The 27,227-nt window shown below is 33.8% G+C and overlaps 3 protein-coding genes across 3 annotated transcripts; 2 read left to right on the top strand and 1 right to left on the bottom strand.

The window, feature by feature from the left end:
- Positions 1-389: 389 nt before the first annotated feature.
- Positions 390-10,067, bottom strand: EMB2656 (ARM repeat superfamily protein). The gene is made up of 12 exons (XM_085753177.1): positions 9,651-10,067; positions 8,641-8,844; positions 7,288-7,433; positions 6,463-6,731; positions 5,696-5,793; positions 5,060-5,207; positions 4,542-4,981; positions 3,424-3,944; positions 3,282-3,342; positions 2,885-3,163; positions 1,451-1,712; positions 390-1,066 (listed from the first exon to the last, which is right to left on the bottom strand). The coding sequence occupies exons 1-12, from the start codon at positions 10,023-10,025 to the stop codon at positions 732-734; spliced, it is 3,138 nt and encodes a 1,045-aa protein (XP_085609303.1). The 5' UTR covers positions 10,026-10,067; the 3' UTR covers positions 390-731.
- A 4,428-nt stretch (positions 10,068-14,495) lies between these two features.
- On the top strand, positions 14,496-16,520 carry LOC146939570 (uncharacterized). The gene is made up of 3 exons (XM_085749784.1): positions 14,496-14,570; positions 14,963-16,027; positions 16,422-16,520. The coding sequence occupies exons 1-3, from the start codon at positions 14,496-14,498 to the stop codon at positions 16,518-16,520; spliced, it is 1,239 nt and encodes a 412-aa protein (XP_085605910.1).
- A 3,236-nt stretch (positions 16,521-19,756) lies between these two features.
- On the top strand, positions 19,757-23,640 carry LOC146939569 (glutamine synthetase cytosolic isozyme). The gene is made up of 12 exons (XM_085753190.1): positions 19,757-19,949; positions 20,672-20,711; positions 20,830-20,933; positions 21,058-21,106; positions 21,555-21,661; positions 21,755-21,842; positions 22,129-22,257; positions 22,372-22,446; positions 22,575-22,628; positions 22,762-22,799; positions 22,890-23,049; positions 23,246-23,640. The coding sequence occupies exons 1-12, from the start codon at positions 19,876-19,878 to the stop codon at positions 23,396-23,398; spliced, it is 1,071 nt and encodes a 356-aa protein (XP_085609316.1). The 5' UTR covers positions 19,757-19,875; the 3' UTR covers positions 23,399-23,640.
- The last annotated feature ends 3,587 nt before the right edge of the window (positions 23,641-27,227 follow it).

The raw sequence follows: 27,227 nt of genomic DNA, 5'->3' as shown, positions 1-27,227 counted from the left end.
GTCATGCTCACCCCTAGCAAGCAAGATGCAAGCATGTCAAATTGTGCTTCATCAAAATTATAAATGTTGATTTTATATTTTAAACCAAATCTCTCATTTCAAAACAAAGGAAAAAACAAACTGATAAGTCATGCCGTGGCAAATACATTGGAATTGTTGGATGAAGATTCAATTCAACCAACTCATTTTTAAACCCTTGTTTTGAATCTGATTTATTAAAGTCTAACATGTGAGCCATTGATATTAGTCCCAGCAGTTTCAATTTGTTAACTATAATATATCATGAATTAATTTGAGTGCAAATAATCTGGATCCATCAGATCCTGCGGGAATATAGGAGACGAAAAAACTAAATTCATTGGTAAGCAGAGTAATTAGCAAGGCCTCAATTCTCAAACACAACTTTAACTTGGCAATTTGGCATCTATCCGTAGCTATGATCTATCAGTAGAACATAATGCAGATTAGAGCTACAATTACAAATTAAACTTGTTCTTAATACCAAATGGCCTACGGAGTCACAGGTAATAATTACTAGATTACTGAACACGTGAATTTCATTCACTCAAACTAAATGCAATACTAATAGCCTATGACTTGCACAAGCAAATGCAAGATGAACTATTGATGCAGTTCTGTACAAAACCTGCAATCTAAATCAAACAATACAACATACATGTTTAATAAATTACATAGAAATGATCATGACATATACCATGTTAGCTATATATTTAACTAGACTGGTCGGATTCTTCATCGTCAGATGTCAAATTCGACGCTTCATCTTCTTCCTCTTGCTCTTCAAATTCATCAATTATGGGTGATCTAATGGCAGACGACATCTTGTTCATGGCTGCAGTTTTGCTTGCTCTCTGCGAGCGACCTTTTACCGTATTAACAGTGGCGGGAATCACAGAAGCTTGTGAGTCTTCTTCATCATCAGAACTATCTTCCTCGATCCTTACCCTTCTCCTTGCACGTGTGGCTCTCGTTGGCTGTACAGCTGGTGTTTGTGGCATTGCAACAGAAGCATCCAAATCCAGGTTGAAGTCGAGTTCCAGTTTTCCTTCAAAAAAATAAGATGGTAGAAGATAAATGTTAGCTGTAAGAGGTTTTCGGGAGGGATAAGTACAGCCAATAATACTGAATAATACAGCTCAAATCAGTCTGCAAATGCGCATATAAATGATTGATAGATTAAGATTAAAATTCAAATTGCTTGCTACACTACTTTTTCAGTCGTACTAGTCGAATCTTACATCATGAAAGAAAGCCTGAAAAAGTGATACTTCGTGTAACTGATCTAATTTTTAAATTCAGTTGGTTTCTTTTGCTTGCTTAACAAACTTCTTGTCCTCGCATCAATCATAATAATATGGCCACAACAAGAACCAAAGTCTAGGCATGTAATCATTGCAGACAATGTCAAAGAAAAAATATAAAGCATTACCCAAAATGAGATTAACTTCATCTTGCAACAATTCTTGATCTTGTTGCCTGTCAATTGTCATTAGATGATCAGCCATGCGTTTCAATTCTTTAACAAGATCCTTTTCTGAAGATACACATTCAGCCATACGACATAGAAGTTTCCTCATAATTTTTATTGGCCCTTGTTCTGATAACCGAAAATGAAGTGAGACAAGTATTTTGCATAATGCAGATACATATGCCTTCTCAGCAGCTGTCTTCTTCGAGTGAAAGCTTGCGACCTTAACAGAGAGGAAAGAAAAAAAACTATAAACATTAATTGAATTGTTAATTGTACAATATTTTTAATCAGCCATCTGACATGAAATTCATATATACTGTTTCTTTCTCTTCACTGTATAACGGGTAACATAGATTCATTATGCTATTGTGTCCAAGTGACATCCAGCAGAATTAAGCAATATAGTGGCAGTTGCATGCCAAACTTCAACAAGTACGCAATGAAAACCAACACCCAGTTCAGACTATTTTCAATTTCCCATATGTAACATGCACAGGCCAATTTCTTGCAGTATACGAAAAGGCTTCACAAGGAACTGCACACTTAGCTTAAAACTAGTTTCAGACATAATGATGAATTTCCAAGAATATACAACAAAAAGGTTCATAATTTTAACTATAAGAATCTGGCCTCTAATTGCATTTACTGATAAATTTCTACTATAATAGAATTATTATATGTAGTTTCTATATCAACAGTAACATCATAGGTAACTTTATTCACCGCACAATAATTCAGTCCAAAATCCTAGGTTCCAGATCAATACATCATTTTGTGCAATGTTTGGATAAAAGATTAAAGTAGATCAAGTAACAAGATTACAAACATGTCTATCATATTTTATTTTCCCTTTTTCTGTGCTAAAATGTGTACAGGCAAAAGTTGTACTAATGGTCACTATTTAAAATTGAGTGCACTGTGCAACATAAATTACCCCATTAAAAATCAACTTTCCCTGTTCAATTCATTAAGATATTGTACTGCATTCGCAACTATAAAAGAGCTACTTAAAATAAGTTTCTTTTAAAAAAATGCTGCTTTAAATAAGTTAACTCTATCCCCGTGAGCTTAGGTCAGTTGGTAGGGATAATGCATAATATATGCAAGGTCTGAGGTTCGAATCCCGGACACCACAAAAAAAAAAAAAAAGTTAACTCTCTATAAACTGTATATAAAAAACATTAAGTCAGTCTTCATCCATAATATGCAGATATCATTTACACAAAATAAAACCTTTAGAATCAATTAGAACAGAATTATGTGGACTAATCTAAACCTACCAAGTACCAATCCATATTAAGGTGAAGGTGTGTGCCTTTGAATATCAAGTTAGGTGAACAGATGATCAAGTTAGCATATATTTAACAAACTTCAAGTTTGTGGATGGTTTACCTCTATGGCTATGCGTAGTGCGAGCCCCTCCTCACCACACTCAAATGGAACTTCAGCAATATTGTCTATAACTTGTGGGTGTTCTGTACCAGAGTTTTCACTCACTGCTTCAGTCTCTTTAACGAATAATGGAATCTGAACCATCTGCAACATAAATCGTGAAGCTTGAACCGCACGCTTACGCATCTGAGACACCATAAAAGGGGAACCCCCGGAATTGCCAAAAATTCCTGGCCACATTGAACGCATAGCTGGAATAAAAGCCTTCAATATACACCTCTGTATTTACGAAATAAAACAATTAAGGCAGGCGTAAGATATGATATTCAAATAAGAAAAATAAGTAAAAATGATGGATAATGTAGAACAATGAAAATATGACATCAATAATGCTTGCCTTGTGATTTGTTGAGAGACATGGGTAGTGCTCAAAGAAAACAGATAAGCATTGCTTCAACCTGGCAGGTGAAAAACATTTGATCTAAATTAGCTAATTGTACAGGGCAAGAATAGTACAAAGGGAGAAAATTAGCTACCACCTGTGCATATTTTCTGATACATCACTGAAGTACAGGTAAATGAGCTTAGATAAAAGCACAGGGTGCAAAGAAGCCGGTATGCTTGGATAGTTATCACTTAGGAGAAGAATTTTCGCAAAGCCTTCCCCAAGAACAGCATAAATGCATTCATCTTCATTGCTAGTTAAAGGATTAGCCCAGTCTTCATTTTCAAAGCCACCGTATAAAAGATCAAGAATGTCAACATTTGAGTTTGAATCCCCTTCAGAATCAGAGAAGTTCACAGGAACAAAACATTTCTTGTCACAGTTTACTTGGCTTGGAACATCGTGACTTAAAACCTTGTCAACTTCTTGAGGACCGTGCCACATCACAAGATCAATTAATGCTTTACCAGCCTCTATACTAATTAAATGTGGCCCCTTAATGTATGAAGTCCTTAGCTGTTTCAAAAGTTCAGCATTTGGTTTCCTCTCCAAAAGCCCAAAGAGACCAAGACATCTTACAGCAATTCTTTGCACGTCCAAGTGAGATTGTTTCGCCTGTGCATTTCATTGTCCACACCAGTAAATAGTTGGTAAACAATGCCCTCAAACAAAATCTACAATTATAAACTGATTGTGCCCTGAAGCAAATTATTAAATCGCAAAACCTTGTCCATCAGAAAGTAAATTTCTTACTACAATGTCATACTGCGGTGCATATGTTTGTGTAGCTCATATATCATTTCATTGCTTTTTTAATTCGGTAAACTTTATAGCAACAACAAGTATTAATATCATTGTTCATTTAGCCATGAGGAACTATTCGTGCAACAATAAGTAAACAATTTATACCAAAGAATGAGCTATTCTTCGACAGCTTTTCAAGATAGGAAGATGTAGATTTATTTTGTCGTGTATGTATCAATCAACATGCATCATACTTTTCCAAATTTATATTTAATTCTTGCAAAAGATCAGTCAGAATTCAGAACAAGGTTTTCATGATGTGAGAATCATTTCCTATTGTTGTAAACTAAAACACACTGCATGCATAACATTTTTGTCAGTTTAAAGAAGTATAGTGTTGTATTTGTAACAGATTTATTAATCAATCAATGTAGATTTAAAAAACTATGATTTGCAACAATTTGTTACCCCAGGAAGAAGTAAAGATTGGAGTAGTTCTTCTGGTTCTATAGCTTTGCCCTGAAGAAAGCGCATGGACACTGCATTTTTCAGTAAAAGGCCAATAAGAGAAAGGGTGTGTATCCACTGCACATAATCTGCTGTTCTCTCTCTGCAAGGTTGAGCTAGCTTTTCTATGATTGCAAGAACAATTTCTTCAAATTCACCAGGAGCCGCATGGACTTTCTTTGCTAATTTGGCTATGGCTTCTGCCCAATCAGTATCTCCACCAAAACTTAAGCCATCTCCAATGACAACAACGTTCCCTTCATTATCAACCTCGTGCTCAGGAGGCTTGCTCATCAGCTCCTGCAGAAACACACTAGCAGCTTTTCTATATGAAGTGTCTGAAAAATCAAACATAGCACCAAGCAAAAGTAGTTGTCGGCATGCAAAGCGATGGTTTGGTCCTGCAAATATTAGATTGAACACTTAAGTATGCATTAGAGTTGGGCATAGAAGTACCATCCGAATAAACTTATACGTACCAGCAACGATATGGGCTCTGACCAACTCTATGTACTCATCAACTGAAGCAGGAAGAATTTTTTCTAGAAGGTCATTTTTATCTGATGCTTCTGCAGCATATACTTCTGCTTCGGTACCGGCTGTGGCTGCAGCATCAGAGCCTAAGGCCTATTGGGGCACAAATCATAAATCTCAGTAATTTGGATGGAAAAAAAGTAAGTCCTAATAGTGATGATTATACTTCTAATTGTAATTATATTCCAAAAAATAATAAACACAAAAGGATACTAGAAAGAAGGTTATGAATCACAGAGATATATTCTGATTTGACTTCACTACGTCTTAAATAACATATTATATCTACCAATAACATATGCATTAAAATGGTAGCAAAACCATAAATTAAAAGAACATGATTAACACGAGTGTTGGCAATTAGTCACTTTCTCTTTTGGGATATAAAACATTTACCCAAATTCTGTGCAAAAATACCATGATACTGACTGATAAAGATATTGTTTTAGTCAAATATGCTAAGCAATAGCACTAGTGCCCATATTTCTGCTACTTGGCAACACTGATTCAACCACTAATATGAGATAAAAGAAAAGTAAGAAATAAATAAAAAAAATGGCACTATATTCTTTTTGACTCACATGTGCTTCTGACTGCAAATGTTTGCAAACAGTTCTCCAATAAAGAGCAGCCTCTGCTTCCATCAATATAATGCTTGGTGGACAATGATCCCCTTCCCCTACAATTAATATGCAAAGCAGTAAATTATGGTAAGCAGCAAACTAAAAAATAACAGGTAAGTTGTCATCCTGGCATTCAGGAAACTACATCCAACGAAGCACAGCCTCAATCACTCCACCTGATTGACCAGTTCCATAAATCTTCTCACCAAATTCAAGCGCGTGCTCGTAAAATTGTTGATCAGATCGTTCTCACGAAGCATCAAAACTGACATACTTACCCCATCAATAACTTTTTGTACAATGTAAATCAATTATTTAAACTAAAATTTCATATTGGTGGCTATTTATGCGCATTTTAGGTAATTTGTGCATCAGTATGTATGTACAGTTTAATAATGTGATAGTAGATATTTACGTGAATGGCATATTAAACTTCAAAATAAAGTAAGACAATTAGGTATCAAAAAGCTTTTGAATATCATAAAATTTGTAGACTTAATCTACTAAATGAGAATTTTCATTTCAACGTTAATTTGTAAAATTTATAGATAATAATGTCTATGAGTATGTGTGTGTGTGTCGTCATAAACATTATTCATAACAAACACGGTATATCAAACTATACCATTTTATATTTGTTTTTGAAAGATTTAATCAAGCAACATGTAGCAACACTGAAAAGTGAAACAAATAAAACTATTTAATATTTAAAAATCGTGTCTTACCTTCTGCTGTGTCACTGTTTGATGTTATATGCTGCTGGATACTTGCACCATTCTTTAGCTTTACTAAACCAGCTTTTAGAAGTGCCTCCATGACAGACTCGCTTACTGATTCATAGGTTTCAACATCGAGATACTTCAAAAGTTCTAAAGGATCGACATTACAGCACTTTATAAGCCATTCATCTTTCAATAATTTAAAACATTCCTTCGAGACACCAGCAGATCGGTCAGCAAGTCCTCTCCGAAGAATTATGGTCCTGAGCTTAATACTGCAGAAACCAGGCAAATAAAAGGGCAAAGATTATGTACCAAAAAAAAAAAGGGCAAAGATTACAAAAAGGCACTTGAGCAAAATATGTTAAAAAGGACCGGCAAAACAATAGGAAATCCACCGTTGGCAGATGTATTTATAGGATTCTATGACTACATATCTCAAAATAATTAAAAAGGACTGGCAGAGACATATTATACCAATTACAAGTTTGCGATTTCAATTTACTACCATGTCAATAGATTCAATTCAATGTCTTAGAAGAGGTATGGGGAAGGGACATGGAAATTATTATTCATTCTATAATCAAAGAAAATATTGAAATCCTTTGCAATGTATGTGCACTTTAGGGACTATAATACAAACTGTAACCAGTAATGGCAAAATCAATGGAGACGTTATCATAAATCAATCATTTACTTTCCATTACCCATGTGCTCCTATTTAAAAAATTATAGACCAATGATTTTATTCTTTTTCAAGAGTAGACAAGTGGCACTTTATTTACAAAACTCTAAGGCGAACCCTTGCATCTTTTACCATACCACATTTACCTTAAGCTTTGAAGAGGAAATTTATTAGCTAGAACACAGTATGCTGCTTTGCGAACAGATTCACTCACATCCAAGGTACAATCAATGATAACTTGAGAGGTTGCACTGGAAGGAGGCAAAGACAACACAATCACCTTACGAACGTCCTGCACGCATTTTCAAGTTTAATAATGCTATATCTCTGCATACGCGTGTAGTATTAAGATGTACTACCAATGATAAAATGTTCCACGCAGATATTCCAATTCCAATAATAAGACTATACAAGAGATTCAAGACTTGGTAACCAGGTTAATGAATAAAGAAAGAAAAAAACAGTGAGATTAAGCAATGTAGCCAATGGTGAATAGAGCAGGAGACCCCTGAAACACTAGTGGTATGGTGCGTAATGATATGGCCGCTACGTTGAAAATTAGAGAAATAATACACAAAATTTATTTATACCATACACATAAAAACTATATAAAAAAAAAAGGAAGAATACGCAATACTAAATACATATTCATAACTGATAATGAAAGTTCATTGCTATCAATATTCAAACCCGGTAGTATAAAGTAAATAAGTTTTAAAACAAATTACTCATCTAACCTAAGCATTTAAAACAAATATAAATGATTCATTTAATGGAATCACTCTCTCCAGTATGATGATGGAGTCCAAAAAGTGATAGAAAAGGCCACTGGAAGGTTGCAAAAAGAACCTCTGGAAAGGCACGCATAGTGAGATGAGACGAAGTTGTTTAAGAGTAGAAAAATAACAAGACAGGAGGGCTTATTTCGTTGTGATTTAGAATTTCATGGTGTGAAATGACCAGAAGCGCAAACAGAAACAGAGGGGATATCTATATATTGTGTACAAAATACTGCTATTCTATGATGAAATGAATAAATGTCCAAAACATTTTTAATTTTGCAAGAGTTTCACTGCAGCAGCCGTTAATTGGTAGCGCTACAGCCATCAGCTGTTAATCAAAACCACAATGCAATAGGGTTTTGAGTAAGGCATAAGCGCCGCTACAGTCACTATTGACTACAGATTAGAGTTTCAGTACACTATTTTTGTTTTTGACAAAAGCATGGTTTTAGTCAAAATTGTATCTATCCTTGGGTAAAATCATTAAAGCAACCTGATACTAAAATTTCAAGTAGCCAATGATACTACAATGCTAAGCCTTGCTAGTATAAGAAATTAACTACCAATAACTGTGACCTCAAACCCTCAGATGAACTTCTATCAAATATAATTTAATCTATTAAAAACCCTATACAGTATACACAAAACAGCACAACTGATACAAGCATGGGGGAAATTATAAAGGAAAACATTCGATAATCCGATTGGAATACTCACCGCATTCTGTTCCAAAGGAAGCATCTCAAGAAATAAATCAAGGATGTCAACGTTGGAAGAGTCGTTCACAAAACGCGCAAGCGCCCTAACTGCAAAAGTACGAACCACATGGATCTTGTCTCGTACCCTAACCTTCATGCATTCTATCACCTCGTCCCATAAATCATTGCTCACTTCTGCATCATCCGGTAACCTCAATATTATCTACAAAATCAACAAGTTTCGCACAAATCATAACCAAAATAGGTGAATGAATAATAAATAAAATAAATACAACAACAACCAAGCCTTATCCCACTATATGGAGTTGGCTAGATGGGTCAAATTACGCCATAGTTTTCTATCATAAACCATATTTAATCCAACTCATTAATCTCTAGATCTTTCTTAATAGTTTCTTATAGCTTTTCTAGGTCTTCCTCTGCCTCTAGTGATCCAACTATCCTCCATCTCCATGCTACAGAATTTACAGATCTTCTCTCTACATGCGCAAACCACCTAACTAAGCCTATTTTCCACAATCTTTCAAAACAGGCTACTCTATCAAACTTAATTTCTTTCAAAATCAACAATTAATAAACACATTAATTGGAGAAATTAACTGCAGTTCTAACTTTCGCACTACAGCCAGATCTATCTACAATTACTAAATGTAAATTTGCACATCACACTTATTGCAACGTTTGAATTCAGTATTTAAGTCTAAAAGTGATTATGAAGACTTAAAATTGATTTTGCCATGTTTAAATTCTCAACAATAACTGATTTTACCTTCATAATTGAGTCCAACTTAAAACTAGTATTTGTAGTTCGTCTCAAACATGATTTTAACACTCAAATTTATAGTTCAACTCAGTTTCACATAAACATATCAAAACATAAACCATTTAAAACTTAAACTCATTTTCAACTAAAATCAATTTTACAAAATTAATTCTCTTAACTAAAACCTAACAAGCTAAAAACAGTAGAAAAATTACTCCATAAAAAGTTGAATTAAGCTTCATTACCTCGGAGACGATCTGGCATGCTCTAAATCTAACAGTCTTATCGGCCGCAGTCGCAGCAACAAGCAGAAAATGAAGGAAATGATCGAGAAACTCATCGCAGACTTCAGCATCAGCAGAGTTCCGAGCAGCAGTAAAAGACGAGACAAAGGAAACGACACGGTCAGCGGAAGCGAGACGACGTTGGAAGTTGAAAAGAGGAATTAGGGATTTGGAGAAAGCGGAGAAGAAATGAGAAGGGGAAGTGGATTTGGAGCGGAGGAGAGAGAGTTCTTTGAGTTTGCGGTTGTGTGTTGCGTATGAGATTCGAACTTCGTCGAAGATGGAAGCGATTTTTTGGGATAAGCGATTTTCGTGGTCGGTGTTGGTGTCTTCCATTATGGTGGACGAAGATGAAGGAGCGTGGAGAGAAGTGCGTTTGAGTTTGAGATTGTGATTTTTTTGAGTTTTGAATTTTGAGCGGGAGGTTGTTTTGATTGTTTTGGGCTTAAATGTATGGGCTGTAGCATATGAATGGCCATTAATGATTTAAGTTCCATTAAATTCTGACTATTACTTTTCCCACCCTATTACATTCTCAAGCGCCCTATTTTTTCAAAAAATATCATTTGTTCGAATTTTATAATCCGAACTGTGTTTGGATTATAAAATTCAAAATATTCAGAAATTGTTAGAAGTTAGAACCTGAAGCACCTTGATCCTAAAACACGTTGGAACAGTTCGGATTATAAAATCCGAACATTTTTAGTCATTTTTGGATTATAAAATCCGAACATTTTTAATCAGTTTTGGTTTATAAAATCCGAAAAGTGTCAAACACCCTAGAAAAGTCTGATTTTGGAGCGAGAAAAAGATAAGAAAATGTACATTTCGGATTATATAATCCAACAATGCCATAAAACATTTCGGATTATATAATCTGAAATGTATCGGTACAGAGACATAGAGAGACAAAAATTGTGTCTTTTGGCTGAGATGTGCATATGTGTAAGATATTGGTTCCAACATAAAATTCAATCTAAAACAGAAATTAACAACACAACATAAAATTCAAACATTAGATTAAATAAAAATTATCACAAAGTTACAAACTAGTTCAAACATAACATAAAAATCAAAATAACAATTATCCAACGCTTACAATACCATAACATAAAATCTAACCCCCTACCACCCCCACGCCCAACAACACACATGCGGCGATAAACTCATTCTCCATGATCCTCTCCCAAGGTTGCATCTAAATGATGTCATTCATCAGACTCTTGCTACACCACACCACTGACCATGACAACTTAGACATGGTCTCTGATACGGCCAATCTTCCGGCCAGTTCTTAGTACCTCTGCTCAGCAGCAATCTCATCAAGGACTTCATGCTCTGCTAGCAACAGGACGAGTGACTTATATTACAGATATTTTTATAGGACGGGTGTCAAATTCCTCCCACGTCACACGCGGCACAGTAGCAAAAGCTGTTGGGTTTGATTGTCAAGCTTCTTGAATAAAGAAGGAGGTTAAAAATATTAGTTATTGGTGATTATGCCCCACATCTCTTAGTTTAGTGAAGCAAGGGGAAGACCAAGGTTATATATTGAACCTAGTTTCTTTGTTGTTAGATGCACCAGTCAGTAGCACTTTAAGCTTTTATCTGACTTAGTTTAAATATTTGCTTTGTGAGAGTGTGGGTGTACTGGGGCACTGGGGTGAGAATGAGAGAAGTCTATGTGTTGTAAAAAATTTCACATAGTGATAATTCTCTGGTTGTCGATTTAGACAACGGTCATGGTTTTTTCTCTAATTTTGGAGTTTCCACGTTATATTCTTGTGCTGTGATTGTTGTTTAGTTTTTCTTCTTCAACCTTGTTGCCTCGTCTCAAATTGGATGGAAAGCTTTCAATTCCTCCCACGTCACACACGGCACAGTAGCAAAAGCCTCGTCTCAAATTGGATGGAAAGCTTTCAATTTTTTACAAGTAAAAATAGAAGCTTTGATTTATTTATGCATACATGTATATTCGATGACTGTTCACACATTTTTTAAGCAGCTGATTTCATGGACCCTTATTTTTTATAAAATCATTATTGAGAGGCTCACGTCACATACAGAGACATTTATATAATTTTATTTTTTTTGACAATGAAGTATGTAAGCATCGCCCGGTTTATGCAGAAACTAGTGTCTTTCGATTACCACTATATGATTCGATGGACCTGTTTTGCTTTTAAAATTTTAGTTATACAATTAAGACACCTAATTTTTCTATGTAGCAGCAATTATAATAGTCTTATCCTACCATTATTTTTAAAAATGTGTGTATTGACATCACTATATTGGCATTGGCAGCATAAGAAAGACAGCATTTGTATGCCGTCCAATGAAGAAGGTTCCATATGAATTGTGACAAAACACAAAAACCAAAGCCTTCCTATGACAGATTGGCACCAAATACCCATACATTTTTGCCTCTAATACTATAGGCTGTTTCACAAGGTGAAACCCATGTCATCTACTGCAATTTTTGCTTTGCTTTACTAGTTACAATGAAGATTTGGTTGGGTTGGGACCGACCAACATTTAAAAAAAAATACTACTAGTATGATCGTAAGAACAAACATTTGTTCACTTGTTTTTGGAACATACATTTGTACATCTTACACTAGACAAATAACAACAGCAACAACAAATGAACGACTTTGTTCAAGTTCTATGCTCATGGCGTCATTCCGGAAAAGTAGACCATTAGTTTAGTCTCACTATCTTGCTCTCACTTATTTATTCTCTTAAGGCTTATAAAAATAACAAGTAGTCTTTAAACCAGATAAATTTGTCAAATTAATCCGTAAAATATATGAAATATGTTAAATTAGCCTCTTCTATCAAGAACTACCCTAAAAAAAGAGATACAAGAAGTAAAGAGATTGATTCTATATAATTTAAAGACTATATGTTATTTTTATATAATTTAAGGACTAAATACGAGAGGAAGTCATATTTGATGGACAATGTTTTTTAAGAAGCTAAATAACTGTAAGTGTGATTCAATTGGTAGTTATCAGCGACATTATCTATAAGGGTGTAGTTTAAACATCAGATTCCTTATTTATTCACAATTAAAATGTAAGGGTCGGAGTTCGAACTCCAGACACTCTCACTTCTTCACATTTAAAATGTGTGAGCTCTAACCACTAGATTACTTGACAAAAAAAATACGTGAATCTAGTCATAAACCTACTTGGCAAAAAAACCAAAAATTATATCCTAGTCAGTACAAGGTGTATACATATAAAATTTAACAAGAGTCTGAAAACAAAAACACCACCAACGGCAAAAGGGTGTAAACACAGAAGTTATTAAATGACAGAGTTATGCTAATTAGCTTAAATTTCAAGTGACTTATAATAATAGAAATTAGTTTTTCTAGTCAAAATTAAGTTGATGTAAGATGTTAACTTACTGTTTAGTGTTTTTAGATGCATGTAAAATAGCAATTATATATATAAATATTTTGCTCTACAGTTTTACCCCTATTGACTAACTCATCCATGATTCACTGTATTTTGTCTAATTGAAATTTAGCAATTAAGTTTAACAACTAATCTTTTATTTGTTTATTATTTTTGTTAGTATTAAACAAAACATGTGACGTTAGGACCAGACAGTGCAACTATTTTTTTGTTAGTTACAACAGTGCAACTATTAATCAACAACTAATATAATATTCTCTTCAAAAAACAAAAAAAACTAATATAATATTTATTTTATTTGTCAAATAAAAAATATAATATAATATTTTTATACCCCCAAAAGAAAATTATCTGTTTTTTTTTTAAAATTTTCATCTGTTATTTAGTTTATGATTAAATAATAAAATATATGTTATCATAGGTTTAACTCTGTTGATATAGACATTGTATTGTATTGTATTGTATTATATATATATATATATGCAGGGATAGTGATTCAAACCACATACATTTTACTTATTCATAGGAGATCAATTCTTAATCACTAGTCTACTCGATCAAAAGTAAAAAATAATAAAATATCTTTTTTTGGTGGTGGCCGAGGTTCGAACCCCAGACCTTGCATATTTTATGCATTGTCCTTGCCAACTGAGTTAAGCTCACGAGGACAAATAATAAAATATCTAATGTTAGGACTAAAAGTACCACTATATTATTATTTAAATTTTATTTGTAAATATCGTATAATTGTTATTGTCAAACGTCAATGCGAGCTCTTTACTAACGGCATAGCTTACATAAAAGACAGTTAACGATTGACAAACTGTCCTTTGACAACAACCAAACAACAATGGCCAAGAGTCAATATCAACATAATTTATTAACGGGGTTTATTATTTCTATGCATTTTAACTTTTGTTTAAGCTTGTTTATTGGTGCAATTGCAAGAAATTGTCAAAATGAAAGGAAACAAAAAAGACAAATTTTAAAATGGAAGACCTAGCTGGTTTCCTTAAAAAAAAGTAAGAAGAATACCTGGTCAAAAAATATGAAAAAGGAACATGTAAATTGACAAGCATCTACTCTCTTTTTTAGGGGGGATTTTATTTTAGATAAAAGGAAAAAATAAAATATATGTTGACCATTAGTTCCACATGTACAACTCTCGAATTACAAATTTGATTCTTTTTTTTACATGTAAGCAAATAATTGGCGAAGAGTAATGAAGGTCACACACACGAAGGGGTCTCTGTTACTAAGCATAAAAGGGCAGGGGGAATGCTTCGCCACTCTGTACACAATTTGAAAAAGGTGACGAGGCTTCCTAATAAGGATCGTTCAGCGGTGTTGAAAGATTTGAAAAGACGAGTTTGTAAGCGGCATGATAAAGATCGCCATTCGGTCTGTGGAGGTTGTAACAAAAGAAGATTCAGAAGGTGCATCAGCATCAGCTTCAGTTAATAATGATTGAAAACACTTGGTGGTTTTGCATGGGAGTGAGAAGGTGGCGGTGGAGGATGTGTGGGGGATTGGGAAAGCTATTGGAGTTAAATTTAATTGTGATAATCATAATATGTTCGGTGTACTTTTGAGATCGAGGAATGGAACGAGGGGGTCAAAAAATAAAGGTGAGGGAGTGGAAGGGCGGTCTGAGGGGGTGGGTGTCAGGGGGTTGGAGAGGTTAGAGAAGAGAAGGGAAGTTCAGATGTTGGTGGGGGAGAAATTGTTGTCTATTGTGTGCTTCAGGAAACCAAGATGCAGTGTTGCGATGATTTTTTATGTGCTTCTGTGTGGGGTACGTAACACCCTTCATTCCTATTCTTTTCGTCCGTCTATTGGGGTGTCAAGGGTGTGTTGACGGTGTGGGATAATACTGAAGTGCATGTTTGGGATTCGGTATGTGGTGATCATCTCCTGCTGATTCATGGCAAGTTTGTTAAATCCAGTGAGGAATTTCATTTGTTCAATGTGTATGCTCCATGTGATCAGATTGTGAAGCAAGTCATGTGGGATTCATTGACGGCTCACTTACAGTTGTTAGGTGGAAAAAATGTGTGTGTTTATAAGGATTTCAACGCGGTCCGTGATGGGGACAAACGTGGTTATGTCAGGGGCGGTTGCTTGTCTGCAGATTCTGCTTCTTTTAACAATTTTATTGATGATAATATTTTGGTTGATTTACCATTTCATGGCTGCAAATATACTTGGTTTAAGGGTGATGGAAAGTCGATGAGTCGGTTGGATAGATTTCCCCTTTCTCAGGTGTGGTGTTTGGAATGGCCTAACTGCCTTCAGGTTGCTCTTTTACGCGGGATGTCTGACCATTTTCGGTTGGTGTTATCAGTTGATGAAGAAAATTGGGGTCCTAGGCCCTCTCGAATGTTGAAATGCTGGCAAGATACACCTGGTTACAAACAATTTGTCAGTAACAAATGGAAATCTCTTCAGGTAACGGGATGTGGCTACGTTTTGAAAGAAAAATTTAAATTACTTAAGAAGGCGTTGAAGGAGTGGCACGTATCCCATACTCATAATTTGCCGGAGAAGATTGCTTCTCTTAAGGACAGGTTGGCCGCCCTTGATGGTAAAGGGGAGAAGAAGGAGTTGTCGGAAGATGAGATCGTGGAGTTACATGGTATTACGTCAGACATTCATTCTTTATCTCGTCTTAATACCAGCATTTGTTGGCAGCAATCAAGGTTATCTTGGCTGCGGGAGGGAGATGCGATTTCTAAATATTTTCATTCCGTTTTGTCTAGCCGGAGGCGCCGTAATTCATTGTGTTCGATTTTGGTGGGCGGTTCACTGGTGGAGGGCGTGCAACTCGTCCATCAGGCTGTCTTCTCCCACTTTGCCGCTCAATTTCAAGCGCAAAATGTGGATAGGCTGGTGGTGAATAATTTACAGTTTCGGGTACTGTCTTTTGCGGAAGGGGGCAGTCTTATCAAGCCTTTTTTCTGTGGAGGAAGTCAAAGCGGAAATCTGGGATTGTGATAGTTTTAAGAGTCTGGGTCCTGATGACATCAATTTTGGCTTTATCAATGACTTCTGGCTTGACTTGAAAGAGGACATTATGAGGTTTATTTCTGAATTTCATCAGATTGGGAAGTTGACGAAAGGTATAAACACTACTTTTATAGCTCTTATTCCTAAAGTGGACTGCCCTCAAACTTTAAATGATTTTCAAACTATTTCTTTGGTGGGGAGTTTGTATAAAATTCTAACGAAACTCTTGGCAAATAGATTGAGACAGGTTATTAGAAGTGTCATTTCAGACGCTTAGTCTGCTTTTGTTAAAGATTGGCAGATTCTTGATGGGATACTGATAGCTAATAAGGTGGTGGATGAGGCTCGTAAGACCAAGAAGAAACTTTTGATGTTTAAAGTGGATTTTGAGAAGGCCTAAGACTTCGTTGATTGGGGGTATCTTGATGCAGTTATGGAAAGAATGTTTTTTCCGACTTAGTGGAGGAAGTGGATTAAGGAGTGTGTAACTACGGCTACCGTTTCCGTGTTAGTCAATGGTAGCCCGACCGATGAATTTCCTCTAGGAAGGGGTTTGCGTCAAGGTGATCATCTTTCACCCTTCCTGTTATTACCGGCGGCATAGGGTCTGAATATTATGATAAAGGCTATGGTTGAGTCAGATAATTTTAAAGGCTATAGTGTTGGTTCGAAAAAGCCGGTGGTTATATCTCACCTTCAGTTTGCTGATGATACTTTGATTTTAGGGGGAAAGTTAGGCTAATGTCCGTGTTTTGCGGGCGGTTCTTGTTCTCTTCGAGACTGTGTCTGGTTTAAAAGTTAATTTTCACACAAGTTTGTTTGTTGGGGTTAATATATTTGACTCTTTTGACTGAGGAGGCATCAGTTTTGAGCTGCAAAATGGGTAGACTGCCTTTCCTTTATTTGGGTCTTTCGATCGGTGGTAATCCGCGCAGGTTGTTATTTTGGGAGCCCGTTCTTAACCGTAAAAAATTTTGACTGTCTGGTTAGCAAAGCCGGGTTTTTTCCTTCGGTGGTCGCTTGATCCTGCTAAAGTTTGTCCCGATTGCTCTGTCTGTCTATGCTCTTTCCTTCTTCAAGGCTCCGTCAAGTATAATCTCTTCCATAAAATTTCTTTTGAATAATTATTATTTTATTTTTTTTGTGGGGTGGGGGGGGGGGGGGGGGGGGGGTGAGGATCATAGGAAAATTTGTTGGATAGGATGGAGGTATATTTGTATGCGGAGGGATGTGGGTTAGACAATTGAGGGAGTTTAATTTGGCTTTGCTAGGATAGAGGGGGTCTCTAAAAAAGAAAAAAGTTGGCATTTTGAACTCTAGAAAACTTGGCATAAAAGTGTACCCTAAAAAATTAAATCACTCGACGAAAACTTTTTGGTCTTACGTCTTTTATGTGTTTCAATTAAAATATACACACTTTTTAGTAATATAATTACTTTTACTAATTTTTAATGCAAAATATTGAGATTTTTTATTTTATTTTTATGAAAGTACCTTTGGTAAAGAAACATTTTTTTTTAAAAAAAAGTAATGTTATCAACACACTTCATAACACAATTTTTTGATATACTCTCTTATATGTCATTTTATACATCACTGGAAGTCCGAAACATTAATGATATTTTTTTTTTTTGTAGATAGACGAGATGACAAAGTCATCATAAACTCATACACATAAAGTGGAGGTACCGGGGTTCAAACCCCGGTCATAATGTTCGGCCTATTATTATGGGGACTAATGATGTCTTTTCTATCTATCCTTTACTATTCATTATTCTCTATTCTTCTAATTGTTTTTATTTTTTCTTTCTCATGTTATTAATGAATAATAATTTTATAGAAACAAATTGACCTATAATAAAATGTGGAAGGAGTATTTTCTAAGATGCCATTGTAGAATTCAAACTCTTTATACCATTTTACTTTCTATGCCACGAGCTACGAATGAATAAAAGAAACAGTACGTTGTTCGAAAAGTCAAGGCCAACTAGAACAAGAAAGAAATATCAAGGGCAATAATTTCTGGCTGAATTTTATCAGTGACCTGTGAACCCAAAAAATCATTGGAAAACTGGATGGGCATGACATACTTTTGCATGCGCTTACGCCACTTTCCCAACTTGAAACCCTCCCTCTCATGAGGTCAACCTACTGGGGTGCACGAGAGCATTCACAATGATAACAACGAGTACGTAACAAAAATCTTTAAATATGTCTTAATAATTTTTAAATAAAAAATATATTGAGGACTTAATGACTCTAATGGCACTAAACTAAAAAAAATTCTTAAATAGAACCACTAATATGTTATTTTATACATCACTGAAAGTCTGAAACATTAATGATATTTTCAAAACTGACTCAATACATCTTATATATTGAAAATCGAAACATGTTAAAATTATCTTTGCTCTGTTTATGTCAAATAAATGATCAAATGCGATAAATTTTGTGATAACGATGGAATATCATTTTTTAATTGAAAGACTAATGTAATTTGGTGATTCTAAGAAAACTTCATAAAAATTTCAGTTATATTACGAATTCACGAGTGTGTACCATAAACTAGTGCAATAATTATGGTGGAGTAGGTGAGATAACCTCGAGAGAGAAGGATGCCTTTACTGTACCAGCAGACACGTGACGATGTAAACACTGGGAACTGCAGCACGACTATTTATCCGTCCTTTACCGTACAGAGCGAGCATTCACGTCTCAATATCACCACCGTTCATCAACACTCTCATCATTGGTTGAGCTAATTTTTCTTTTTATTTTTTGATAAATTGCTAACAAATGTAAAATAAGTAAAGAATTTGAGGTTCGAAATATATAATTTGTGTTCTTGTTATATCGCATTGTTTTCTAATTGAGCTTATTTCGAGGATAATGATTTAAATCATGTTATTCTTGTTATACATTATCATATTTTATTCATATCCAATTTATTAGTTTATATCCTATTTACATCAAACTCATTATCATCGTTTTTATCTTATTATAAGAGTCAAATGAATCCATAATTTATTATTTTTTAAAGGAATAATTTACTGTTTTTTTAGGAAAATAATTTATTGTTAACATCAACGAAAAAACCTTTTAAATATTTCTCACTCTGTAATCATAAAAAATGAGTTGTAAACAACTAGTATTTCTAAAATTGTTTAATATAATTATTGAGAATTATATCTCTAATTGTTAATCAATCAAATAATTGAAGAATCCTGTTTTTTAGCTTGTCGTGATTACCAATAATAACAACAATAAACAAATAAAAAGGAATAAAATTAGAAATAATTATTAATTAGAGTCGAACTAATTTGAGTTGTTCCAATGAAGTTGGTTTGACTCCTTAAAATAAGTTCTAACGTTTAGTTCTCACCGTTGTCAATTTCAGTTGTTGACTAAATTCACAAAAAATCATGCCTTGATTTTAAATTAAACAGGGTTTCGCAAGTGAAATGTGAGATTAGACGAATATCGAATTTGTTTTGTAAAAAGAATTTAATTAGAGTAGACTAGATTATAGAGAAGGAGTTGTAACAAAAAAAAAAAGATTATAGAGAAGGTGAGGAAGACTAGGAACAGAAAAACCAACTAGGCTATAAATAAGACCCCACACTGCCTCATTTCTCTGTTCACAACAATATTTCCGTTTTCGTTTTCATTTGATTCATTGAATCAAATCGAATCGAATCTTTAGGATTCAATACAGATTCCTTAGATTTTACTAAGTTTGAAACCAAAACCAAAACATGTCTCTCCTTTCAGATCTTATCAACCTTGACCTCTCCGAAACCACCGAGAAAATCATCGCCGAATACATATGGTTAGATTCTTCTTCTCTTTCCCTCACATGCTTACAAACAAAAACATAGACACATACAACTCTTTTTATGATGATGATGTTGTTTTGTATGTTCCGTACGTACGAAAAACACTACTAGATTCTTCTCTGTCTGTTTCTGCATATGCATTCAGTTACGTCCACCGCAACGTTTTTCTAGAATCATTCATACTAATCATCACCATGATTATTATTTTTTTTATTCATGATTCATCACTATAAATTAATATCATGAGTATAATAACCAGTGATTATTTTCTCTCTCTTTTTTTAGTTATTTTGGTTATTTATTTTCTTTTATATTTTAATTTATTGTTTATAGATTTTTAAGTTGATTTTGGGATATGAGGATGTTTTGTTCTGTTTTTTAGGCTTAAACCCATGATGATTTTTTCTGTTCTGACTCTGTTTTTTGATGGTTGAGTATGGTTTTAGTATTTACTCATTCTGAAAAATGACTTTGTTTTTTTGTTTGGAATAAAATTGGAAAAAAGAAAGAGATTTTTTCAGTTGTCTTTTTGTTTGTTGCTTTGTTTTCAATCAATTTTCAATACAAACCCAAACCTACCAGTCTACCACTAAGTACAATACCAAACCAAACCAAACCATGATATTAAAACTCTTGTACTAAATATTGTTTTTATATCAAAATTAATATTAAAATTTCCCCTTTTGATTAATTTTTTTTTCTCTCATTATGACAGGATTGGTGGATCTGGTTTGGACTTGAGGAGCAAAGCAAGGGTAATTAACATTCTCATAGCTATCTAAAAATGAAAAAGGAAAAAAAAAAAAAAAGTGATTTTGCTTTTGCTTTTTCATTTAATTTATTGAAAATATAAATGGCTTTTTTTGGGTGCAGACTCTACCAGGACCAGTTACTGACCCTTCACAGCTTCCCAAGTGGAACTATGATGGTTCCAGCACAGGTCAAGCTCCTGGAGAAGATAGTGAAGTTATTATCTAGTATGATTTTCTATAATACTATTTATTTTTTAATTTTTGAATCCTTAATTATGTAAAGATTTTGTTCTTTAATTTTTTTTTGGATATTCTGAGTTTTACTTATTTGGGGTTGGATTGCTTACAGCCCACAAGCCATTTTCAAGGACCCATTTAGAAGGGGTAACAATATCTTGGTAAGTTTTTTTTTTTTTTTTTTAACATATGCTGGTAGTAGTCATTTTGATTCTTGAATGTATCAAATGGCGTCATTAGTCCTTAAATGTATCAAAATTACTAAAATATCTTTGAATGTGTCTTTTTTAACGCATTTGGTCATCAAATTTGTCTTTTGTTAATTAGTTTGGTTCTCCAATATGTTTTCCGTTAGTTAGTTTGATCCATAAAATCACCAACAAAGACACACTCGATGATGTTTTAATAACTTCAATGTATTCATGAGCCATATTGACACGCCTCACACATTTAGGGATCAGAATATGACAATCAACTTGTTTATATTTTGTTTTAATTCCTGTTGTATATTGAATCATCTGTGTTCAATTCACAACTTGACTATTGTGAGTTTATGCAGCTGGTCTTGTTTCATTGGTGTAACCCTCTTTTGTGTTTAATTAAATTCAGGTTATGTGTGATGCATACACTCCAGCTGGAGAGCCCATTCCCACCAACAAGAGACATGCAGCTGCCAAGATTTTCAGCCATCCTGATGTTGTTGCTGAAGTACCATGGTATCTTTTGTTGCTACTTTGCTTATTGTAATAACCTTTTTGCCACTTGTTTACTGTGTTCTGATCAACAATTGTTGTATGATTTGTGATTAGGTATGGTATTGAGCAAGAATACACCTTGTTGCAGAAAGACATCAATTGGCCTCTTGGTTGGCCAGTTGGTGGTTTTCCTGGACCTCAGGTGAAAACTCACTTTCATTCATCATTAGTGTTTTTATTTTATTTTTCAAGCTAGTCACTTGCACAATCATATAAGAAAATGGTGTGACCATGAGTGGTAATAATATGAGAAAAATGTCCCATACCTAATTGTTTTAAATTTGTTTAAACCATAGTTTTATGTTATTTTTTTTTATCAAAGATTCTCAATTTGAACTTGTCTTTTGGTGAATTTTTTATTGTCATTGGTTACATCTGTTCTAATTTTATCTGTTATTAACATTGTTATTTTATAATTTGCTCAATAGGGACCATACTATTGTGGTGCTGGTGCTGACAAGGCATTTGGCCGTGACATTGTTGACTCACATTACAAAGCCTGTCTTTATGCCGGCATCAACATCAGTGGAATCAATGGTGAAGTGATGCCTGGTCAAGTAAGTTGGACTTATTTTACCCTTTAGCATTATTATTTACTACATTTTTTTCATTTAAATTAAACATATGCTTGTTGATTTTTATAAGTTTAATCTATTGTTTTTTTAATGTAGTGGGAATTCCAAGTTGGTCCCTCAGTTGGTATCTCTGCTGGTGATGAGATATGGGTTGCTCGTTACATTTTGGAGGTAGGTGGCACATGAGTATTGACTAAGTGTTATTTTTACTATTTTCCAACACCTCTTTTTGACTTATTGAATGGAAGTTAGTGTTACCTTCTCCAACTAACTAACTTTCTTTGTTTATGTTCCAATAGAGGATCACTGAGGTTGCTGGTGTGGTGCTTTCCTTTGACCCAAAACCAATTAAGGTTTGCTATTTCCACCTTTGTTTGAATCAAGTTATTCTACACAAGACATTTGTTCCAACTCCTTTCCAATTGATATACTTGTCTTATATTTACTATTTAAGTTGACTTTGTTATTTTTTTAATGCAAAACTAGGGTGATTGGAATGGTGCTGGTGCTCACACAAATTACAGGTAATGTTTGTTAATTAAGTAAATCAAAAAGACTATAGTTGAATATTTTATATGGTCATGGTTGACAAGTGCATCCTTATAATGCTGTAGCACCAAGTCTATGAGAGAAGATGGTGGCTATGAAGTCATCTTGAAAGCAATTGAGAAGCTTGGGAAGAAGCACAAGGAGCACATTGCTGCTTATGGAGAAGGCAACGAGCGTAGATTGACAGGGCGACATGAGACAGCTGACATTAACACCTTCTTATGGGTAAGCAAATAATAATATTGTTCTCTCTCCAAGAAAAGAAAAAAAAGAAAAGTTTCATTTGACATTAATTTTGTTCCGATTTCAAGTCTACTACGTATGGGGGGGATTAGTGCGGTTGGGGACTTGACCTAGTCTGTAACATTTGTTTTTTTTTTTTTGTTGTTCTAATTGTTGGCGTGGCTTGTGTTATTTGAAGGGTGTTGCAAACCGTGGTGCGTCGATTAGAGTTGGAAGGGACACAGAGAAAGCAGGGAAAGGTTATTTCGAGGATAGGAGGCCATCATCTAACATGGATCCATATGTTGTTACTTCCATGATTGCAGACACCACCATTCTCTGGAAACCATAAGCCACCACACACACATGCATTGAAGTATTTGAAAGTCATTGTTGATTCCGCATTAGAATTTGGTCATTGTTTTTTCTAGGATTTGGATTTGTGTTATTGTTATGGTTCACACTTTGTTTGTTTGAATTTGAGGCCTCGTTATAGGTTTCATATTTCTTTCTCTTGTTCCAAGTAAATGTCAGAATAATAATGTAATATTTGTCCGTAAAATAATTATTGTTGATTATGTTTATTAAGAAAAATGCCAATGACCATGAGGGAAGAAGGCAGGAATGAACTTTATAAACACAACTACTATAAATTTAACTTATGGACAACTACTTTTTGGTTGGATTTTTTTTGGTGGTTGGGGTTTGAACCCCAGACCTTGCATATATTATGCATTGTACCTACCAACTGAGCAGCTCACAAGGACATTTTTGCGTAGACTTTAATAATGATGAAGTTTATCCATTATACTCCATCCGTTTTTAAATATAAGTTGAAGTTTGACTATGTGTACTATTCACATAACCTACTTTAATATTTTTATTTTACCAACATACAAAGACAAATTTAGTATATATGTTTATCTTTTTTTTAATGACAAATAAGTAGTTAGATTAATATTTACTTCTTCATCCGATTTGAACCCAAAGACCTCCAACTATTTTACCCTTAACTCAAACCAGTTGAGCTACACAATCACTCGATATAAAAGATGTTTGATTTGTCTCACTAAATATTTTCAAAATATCAATTTTTATAATTTTTTACTATAAATAATTAAAAATATTAATGGTCAAAATTGTGCATCGACATGTATAAATAGTTCAGTTGTTGCATTCATTTAAGAATGAAGAGAATATTATACAAAGACATCATTTTGGAAAAAATGAATTATGTTGAATTTACGAAAAATGAGATGTATCAAATTAGTTCCCACTTGTGTTGTGTATGTTTGATATTATGATAGATATGTCGGAAACATGATAATTTTCGTAATTTTGCAAAACTATATAATGTAGTCTTTAAAAAATTATAATGAATCGTCGTAATTCTATCATTTCTTCCGTGATACCAAACATAAGGCACGTCTTTTATTTTTTATAATGAAGATGGAATCTACAAGGTGGAATTTTGAACCCCCTAATTATGCGGAATTAGTAGAATTTAATGTTGTGTTAGGACTTTTTTTTAAGGGGAAATGTCGTGTTAGACTTAGGACTTAGGTAGCAGCATAACACACGTTACATATAGTCAAACATTACGTATAAACCCATCCATGACTTTTTCACTATTCTAAATTTTGAGCAATCACCTTTGCCACAATAAACTTGAATTCAAGTCATGTTCTTGAACTTGCCAAAGCAAAAAATTCATGCTCTTGAAAGCTGTACACGTTGAAACCAATTTAAAGAAAAATTGTAACTACATAAAAAATCGTAAATCGCAAAAAACAAATTTTTATTGGATATATTTAGATTTTTTGAAAATATTTGACATATATAGAGATGTTCTGAAAATCATTTAGACCGGATTTTATTTCATTATTTTAAAACCAAAATATCGATGGTAATATTTTGATTTTGCATAATCATAAGAAATATATTCAATTCTCAAATGTGACAGTTGTAAATTGATTATTAATATCATAGTTTTTCTTTTTATTAACGAGCAAAAATTAAATATAATATAATGAACATTGCGTTCTACCAACACAAAATGTGATAGAGAATGTCAACAACAGTTTAACAAAGTAACATAGACAACCTAATGAAAAAAAGGTCGAAAATAAAATTGCAAGGCCAAAAACAGACACAACAAGGGATGAAGCCATACATAATAAAGGGTTAAGCCGTCAAGCGTGGTAATCAAAAGCAAAAATAGCACAATTGGTTTTAACCACACAAAAAAAAAGCAACTTAACTTTGTTGAGTACCTGATAAAGTTGAGCTTTTTGCTGTTAAAAATTACACCCTCCGGTCATTATTATAAGCAAAAATTAACATTTTAGATTCATTCATTAAATGATGTATATAGTCTTTACTATAGACGAGATACATCATTTAATGAATGAATCTAAAATGTTGATTTTTGCTTATAATAGTGACTGGAGGGTGTATGTCATTCTTTTCTTTCCAAATTGTCCAAACACACGCATACCAAATTACTTGCATAAAAGACCGTTTTGATTTCGAAGAGTCATCAAACTCAATAAATTGCGTAAAATGATTTGAAATGCAAGAAGGATCATAGTTATTAATGATAATCTCCTTTTCCCTCAATTTTTTAAAACACATATTATTGTTGTTTTCTCTCAAAAACACCGAAATCTTATAGTTAAATAATGACATCTTCTTAGACATATGCGTAAGACTAGTTAAAATTTTTAGGTTTAAATACATTCTTGGCCCGCTATTTTAAAAATAAGTTGAATTTTAGTCCTCTTACTTTAAAAATTGGCTTTTTAATGCCCCTATTATTTTTTTTATTTATTTATGAATTTTGCCCCTCATCTATTTTTTTTATTATGTGACTTATTCATTTATAGCGTGATAACGCTTATTATGCCACATTGAATATGCATGTCAACAAAATATGACTACTAAACGCCGCCACATCACAAATGAAAAGGCCACATCATAAAAAAAATATCCAAAATGAGATGATGGACCAAAATTTTGAGGAAAAAAGTTAAATATGGGGATCGAAAAGGATCGAAAAATGACACATAATAAGGATGTAGTAGTAGAGCGGTTGGCTACAGTGAATGCGCAACATGCATCTAGATGGCATGGTTCTCTTTGTTGTTGTTGGAACTAATAAGTGTGATTTTGTTGGTGCATTGATTTTCGACAACAATCTGAACTCTGATACAAGAGTAATAGGGTGGATAGAAATTCAAAACTCCTACCATGGATACATAAGAAACATAAAAAAATGAGTGAGTAGTGAAGTGCAATTTAGTTGGGTGAATGAAAGAATCTTTGCGTATACGGCCAGCAAAATAAATGAGTTAAGAGAAACACTTACTTGTGTGTCGTAGTCAATGCTTGTTAGTAACTACGATAGACATGTGATCGATAAGGATGTAATCGTAGAGTGTTGTGCATCAATAAGTGTGTGACATGCACCTATATGTCATAGTTCTCTTTGTTGTTGGTACTAATAAGTGTGATTTTTCTAGTACATTTGTCTTCGACAACAACAATTCAAACTTTGGTGTAAAAGCGATGACGTGGGTATAAATATGAAACTCCCATAATGGATACAGACGAAACCTAAATAAAATAAGTATGATGTGAGATTGAGTTTGAGCCGAAAAAATAATTTATGTGTATATGATGAGGCAAAGCGAATGAATTAAGAGAAACTCTTACTTGTGTGTCATAGTCAATATTTGTAGGTTGTCATTTGGAATCTTCACTTCACACTCCATAATTCTCCTTTTAACCATGATCCCTTCTATTTCAATATGGGAAATTCATATATCTAACGTTCACATTCCAAAAATAGGTTAATGCATATTATAAAACATATCAGTTAACGTGTTTTCAACATATCATACGCTAAAACAATTCAACCACGAGCCTAAATGCAAAGTATATATGCCACTACATATTATTCCAGAATATATCATCCCTTATCTAATTATAAACTTGAGTTTTGTTTTTTTACAAGAAACTTGAGTTATTGTTGAAATGTTTAATAGATCATAATTTAAAAGTTACAATTTTTTTATTAATCACAAAGCCAACACTATTAACGTGCACGTAGAGTGATTCCAAATAGTCTTTTCAAGTTCCAAAAACCACAACACATAAGCATCTATGCTCTGTATTTTATT

Source organism: Medicago sativa, chromosome 3, assembly GCF_051527215.1.
Source record: "Medicago sativa cultivar Bolivia chromosome 3, Bolivia_mono, whole genome shotgun sequence".
Taxonomy (NCBI): Eukaryota; Viridiplantae; Streptophyta; class Magnoliopsida; order Fabales; family Fabaceae; genus Medicago; species Medicago sativa.
Note: the sequence above shows the minus strand (reverse complement) of the source record. Positions and strands in the feature narration are given on the sequence as shown.